Source organism: Vombatus ursinus, unplaced genomic scaffold, assembly GCF_900497805.2.
Source record: "Vombatus ursinus unplaced genomic scaffold, bare-nosed wombat genome assembly UNPS02014675.1, whole genome shotgun sequence".
Lineage (NCBI taxonomy): Eukaryota > Metazoa > Chordata > Mammalia > Diprotodontia > Vombatidae > Vombatus > Vombatus ursinus.
In genome coordinates, this window is record NW_020954453.1 from 1 (window position 1) to 6,178 (window position 6,178).

At 37.6% G+C, this 6,178-nt stretch overlaps 2 protein-coding genes across 2 annotated transcripts; both read left to right on the plus strand.

Moving 5' to 3' along the window:
* Positions 1-616: 616 nt before the first annotated feature.
* On the plus strand, positions 617-4,024 carry LOC114042686 (E3 ubiquitin-protein ligase HUWE1-like; the record flags this gene model as incomplete). The annotated part of the gene is made up of 4 exons (XM_027861372.1): positions 617-765; positions 2,600-2,675; positions 3,234-3,332; positions 3,894-4,024. Coding segments are annotated over 4 exons (455 nt in total), but the record flags the coding sequence as incomplete, so codon positions are not given.
* Positions 3,998-5,970, plus strand: LOC114042687 (E3 ubiquitin-protein ligase HUWE1-like; the record flags this gene model as incomplete). Its single annotated transcript, XM_027861373.1, has 3 exons — positions 3,998-4,323; positions 4,929-5,158; positions 5,792-5,970. Coding segments are annotated over exons 2-3 (361 nt in total), but the record flags the coding sequence as incomplete, so codon positions are not given.
* Positions 5,971-6,178: the final 208 nt, after the last annotated feature.

Here is a 6,178-nt window from a genome sequence, read left to right on the forward strand (position 1 = left end):
GTCACATAGCTAGTAAGTGTCAAGTATTTGGTCTGAGACCGCATTTGAGCTCAGATCTTCCTGACCTCAGGGCCAGTGTTCTATCTGCCATACCACCTAGCTGCCCCAACCTTTCTACTAAGAGAAATATGATCACTAAGCCACTTTAGAAAATCCTACCAACTTTTTTCTCTTTGAAGCCTTCTCTGCTTTCTTAAATACTCCTCAATTACTCCATTTTGAGTTGTTTTTCAATTTGAATTCTGCCAAAATTTTTTCTTACTAAGTTCAGTCCTTGATCTTTTTTCTAGTGCCATTACTTTTCATATTTTCTTTACCGATATTAATTTTTCCTTTTTAATCTCATTTTTTTTCCTCCTTCAAAGTCTAGCTCCATTTTCATCCTTATTGGGATTTTTCCATGACCACTTGAAGCCCTCACTGAATTCTCCTTCCTCTCTGTAGTGTATGTTGCTCGTTTAGTTTTGTATTTAGTAAAATACTCATTGTAAATTTACCTGGTTTGGGGAGAGAAAGTGAAGATTTTACTAATCTTTAACATCTTCATAGCTTAACGTTGTGCTGATTAGGGACTGAGGAAACATGTACACACATATATGTAAATTGGTTGTTTCAGGGTTAGCTGGTGAGGCAGAAGTGCATGAGGAGGATCATGATGTCACTCAGACAGAGGGAGCAGACGGAGATATAATGGATGGAGAAACTGAAAATGATACTGTTGTGATTGCTGGGCAACCAGAGGTACTTAGTACCCAGGAGATGCAGGTATGAGAACACTGACTCAATCTCAGGGCTTCTACTTTGTGTTCTACTTTTGAGATGTTTTTGTGTTATCGGATTTTTGTTTGTTTTTTTAAAGAAACTACAGTCAGTGACAGAAGTGAACTGGTAATTCCCCTGCTAATGTTGTGGCTTAACTACTTACTGCCTATTTGCCATTGAGAAAATCAATTAATTTTGCTTCTCCACTCTCGTAAAATAAATAAGGGAATTTTTTGAGAAAGCCAGAATGTGGTTGGTTTGTTTTTAAAGTCTTGAGCCCCCGATGAGTGTGAATTTTCTATAAAACTTGGAAAATGAAGACAATTTTTTTTTTCTTTTTGAGTTCCAAATTCCATCCCTTCCTTCCTTCTTTTCCTTCCCCCTCTCTGAGACGATAAACAATCATATATAGGTAATACGTGTGGAATTATGTAAAACATTTCCATGTTAGTCATTTCATACAAGAAAATTCGAAAGAAAAATATGAAAGAAACTGAAAAACAGAATGTTTCGGTCTTTATTTAATCAAAATCAGTTCTTCCTCTGGAGGTGAATAGTATGCTTCATCATTAGTCTTTTGGAATTGTCTTGTGTCATTGTATTGCCAAGAATAGCTAAGTCAGTCACAGTTCTTCATCAAACAGAATTGCTGTTACTATGTACAACATTCACCTGGTTCTGTTCACTGCACTATGCATCAGTTCATGTAAGTCTTTCCAGATTTTCAGAAATCATCCTCCTTGTTACTTCTTACAGCACAGTAATATTCCATTACAGTCATATGCCATAGCTTGTTTAGACGTTACCCAGTTGGGCATCCCTTTGATTTCCAGTGGTAGCAACCATAAAAAGAGCTGCTGTAAATATTTTTATACAAATAGGTCCTTTTCCTTTTTATATCTCTTTGGGCATAGTTCCAAATTGCTCTCCAGAATGGTTGGATCAGTTCACAACTCCAGCAAAAGTACATTAGTGTCCCAGTTTTCTCAACATCCCCTCCAATATCCAATATTTTCCTTTTTTTATCATAGAAGCCACTCTGATAGGTGTGAGGTGTTTTAATGTTCATTTCTCTGATCAGTAGTGATTTAGAGCATTTTATTTAATGACTGTACACAGCTTTGATTTCTTTGAAAACTGCCTGTTCGTATCCTCTACCAATTTGGGAATGACTTTTTTTTTTATAAATTTGACTCAGATCTCTATGTATTAGAGAAGTGAGGCCTTTATTAGAGGCACTTGTGAAAATAATTTTTTTCCAGTGTTCTGCTTGCCTTCTAATTTTGGTTGCATTGAATTTGTTTGTGCAAAACCTTTATCTGTTTCACATTTTGTAATACTATCCCATATCTTCTTTAGCCCTAAATTATTCCCTTATCCTTAAATTTGACAAATAAACTATTACACACCCTCTTAATGTGCTTTATGTGTAAATCGTGTACCTATTTTGGTACATGACCTTATCTTGTTATGTAATGTGAGATGTTAGACTTAGTTTCTGCCACACTGTTTTCCAGTTTTCGCAGCAGTTTTTGTCAAATAATGAGTTTTAGACAATCTTTCTAAAGAGACCAAAGGAAAAGCAGTTTAGTTGGTGCTTAAGAGCAGTGGAACTACTAGTAGCAGATGCAGCCATTTAATAGTGTTTATTTTTTTTCCCAAGTGTAAGGATACTTAAGAAATGTCAGTGCTTACTGACATGCCAAATAGTGGATTGACCATAGGTAACTTATGCCTTACATCTGGCTTCAGACTTATATTTTCATTGCTATCCCCTTGGAGGTACCAGTATTGAACAGAATAACAGATTTTCTTTACTTGCATTGTTTCTTCTTAGGTAGAGAATGAACTGGAGGACCTGATAGATGAGTTGCTTGAGAGCGATGGTGGATCAGGAAATAGTACAATCATAGGTGAGCATCATAGAACTGAATTCATGTGTTGGCTTCTCAGCATCTCTTTCTTTGAGAAATTCTGGGAAAATATTTCTTTTGTTTTTTTAGTTGTATATGAATGAATATTGCTAGACTTTTCCTTGGATCTTTAAATAACATCCTTTTTATTGTGACCAAGTGAAATCTGGCTAGAGAAGGCCTAGCAAAGTAAATATGGAACCCTTGTTTTAATCAAAGGATTTCTTAGAAAGCTCTAGGTTACATATTTCATTTTCTTACATTGAATTAAGGAATTCTCCCCAGAATTAAGTGACATAAATAAAGCATAATATTGATCCTGTCTCAATAATTAGACTTTATAAAGCCCCAGATAAAGGAAATACTCCTCTTCAGAAAGGGGCAAACTTTTTTTTATTGTGTTGGATGGACAGAAAAGTTAGAGGTCCATTTGCATCTGAAGGAAATGTTCCAGAAACAAGATCTAGGTACAAGATCTGTGGGCCTACCTGACATGATACCAAAAGGGATACCATTCCCAATTATTCAGTGGTTGGGGGGTCTGCTCTTAACCTTCAGTGGGCAGAACCGGAGAGGACGAGTCACAGGAAGATGTGTTGATGGATGAAGCTCCCTCCAACCTCAGCCAGGGTTCCACCTTACAGGCCAACCGAGAAGGTGAGAGTGCAAAGGCAAAATGACCCTCCTTCTTTGCCCTTCAAGCCTGGCACTCTAACAGTTTTTCCCCCAGGTTCTTACCTACCCAGATGAACAAAATTTCTTTTGATCTTTATATATCTCACAAATCCTATGATTACTTTTCTGCAAGTGGCATAGTCATCTGTTCTTAGATGAAATATTCAAGTTGGCAGTTTTCCATTGGCTTACTTGACTTAAATTTGTCTGTTTTGAATTTTTGTTTTGTTTCATTTCTCCCAGTGATATAGATCCTTTCACTCAAAGAATGTGGCAGATATGGGACACATTAACAGGGGGAAAAAAATGGGGGTTGGATGCCAGGAGCACCAGTAGTCCTTTCCTGCCCTGGCCACAAGATGTATAGTAGTAAAGTGTTATGCCTCACTGATGGGATCTAGGACTGACTTCTCCCAGTCCTTCCTTTCCTGTTGTAGTTAGTTTCCCTTTTTCCTTTTTGCCCATCTCACCATCTAATTATCTTTGTATTAGCCCACGTTCGTGGTATTTAACATGATTCCCTACTGTGACCCTTTGTTTTAGATTCAATGAATATCTTGGATCCTGAAGATGAGGAGGAGCACACTCAGGAAGAGGACAGCAGTGGTAGCAATGATGATGAAGATGATAGACAAGATGAAGAGGAAGAAGATGATGATCAGGTTATGAATTAGGAGTGTTGGGATATAAACAGAAATAGGTTGTATGATTCTTGATTGTATATTTCCATCTAATATTGCAACTTCTACTGATGAGACAGCTTTACAGGCTGCAGTTCCATTTTTTCCTATTTCCTTTTTTTAGGTTGATGAAGAAAGTGAAGAGGGAGATGAGGATGATGATGATGATGGGTCTGAGATGGAATTGGATGAAGATTATCCTGACATGAATGCTTCTCCTCTGGTCCGATTTGAGCGCTTTGACCGAGAAGATGACCTTATAATTGAGTTTGACAGCATGTTCTCCAGTGCTAGTAAGATAGTCACAATAAGAGTCACTTAACTTTGCCCCATGGAGGATATCTCTCCCAGCAGTTTCAAATGCCAGAACCCTAAATAAAGGGTTTTAGTCTAGCTAAGTTGCCGTTCTAAATCACCCTAACAAAGCTATAACTTCTGCCTGGAAGTGAGACATTGAGGTTTTGATCTAATTTTGATGAGAGTCAGAATGTGGAAGTATGTAGAAAGATAAGGAGTTGGGTTCTTAGCTCTACAATTTTCTCAATGCTGATTCATGTTTTATAATATCAGCAATATGTGTTGAAAATTTTTTTTGTTTGGTTAGTCCACCTCAGTCCAATGTAGTTATCCCACACACAGAACAGCACAGCATATTGAAAGACTCAGTAATCCTGGGTTCTGCCCCAAAAAGATGTGTTGTTAAATTTGTTAAATTTCTTTAGGCTTAAATTTTTTTTAACCAGTAACTCCTAGTGCTCTATTAGTCTATGATTGTAGTAGATTTTTTTTGGCCTACAATGACCTTCACTTCTTTCTTAAGTGAAAACAAAAGTAAAAGATTGTAGAGGGCATATATAGATTAAGAAAGCTCTCCTGATGCATGTATATCTCCCTACAGCGGACATCCCTCCCATCCCCAGGAAACATCCCTGCTACACATCCCCTGATGATACGGCATGCAGATCATAGTGCCCTTACTCTTGGTAGTGGCTCCTCTACCACTCGCCTTGCCCAAGGTATTGGTCGAAGCCAGAGGACATTGAGGCAGTTGACTGCCAACACAGGCCGCACGATCCACGTCCGCTACCCTGGAAATCGACAGCCCAATCCTCCACTCATTCTGCAGAGGTAAATTGGCATTGAAACCATCTCTGCCTCTAGGAATCAGAATTCCTATTTTTCCCAAGCAGTAATATCGTAACCTCTTTAGAGCAAGTTTTTTCCTTCTTCTGTGTTCTCATCACATACAAATAAGATAACGTGTCAATGCATTTTTTTGGGGAGAAGTTAAAAATTGGAAGTTAGTGAAGTTCTCAATAAACTTAAGATTAGCAGTGGGGGCAGAATTGCTTCATTTTGCTTGTTTTTGTACACACAATATTGTTTATTCTTTTCTCACCTCTCGTAAGAAATACACACTGTACAAAATGAGATTATAGTAACTTTTTGCATTAAAAAAAAAGTCTTGAAAGTAGAGAAAAGAATCGTTGGACGACAACCTGAATTAGAGTTACAGTGTGACATAGCATACCAGAACCTAATGTAATTCGTAGATTTATTAATAGGAGTAGAATCAGGAAAAGAAAAAAACCTGTTTTCCTACCTAAGTTAGACTTAATGACAATAATACTAAAATAGAGTGAAAATAATAAAATATAACTGTTTTCAGAGAGATAATGACAAGCCAAAGAATGATCCAAGTGAACTATTTTGCCTGGAAAATAACCTCCAGGAGTTATGATGGTCAAATTGATATTTCAGGTTGCTGGGTCCCTCTACTGCTGCAGATATTCTTCAGCTGAGTAGCAGTCTTCCCCTGCAAAGCCGGGGACGAGCACGCCTCCTAGTGGGTAGTGATGATATACGTATCATTGCCTGTTCAGATGATGAATTTCTAGATGACTTCTTTCATGATCAAAGCACAGCTGCAAGCCAGGCAGGCAAGTTTATGTGGGGGGATGTGAGAATAGGGAGTGTTCTGTAACCTAATATCAGTTTAGAACAGACCAGCAAAAATATTCCTTACTGATAGTGGATTTCGGAGAATGTAAATCCCTTTGGGGAACAACAATTTAGTCACTGCATAGATAAAATCAAAATTTTATATATTTTCTTAGAGAGTATAGAATTACGTGACCCTTCACTTTC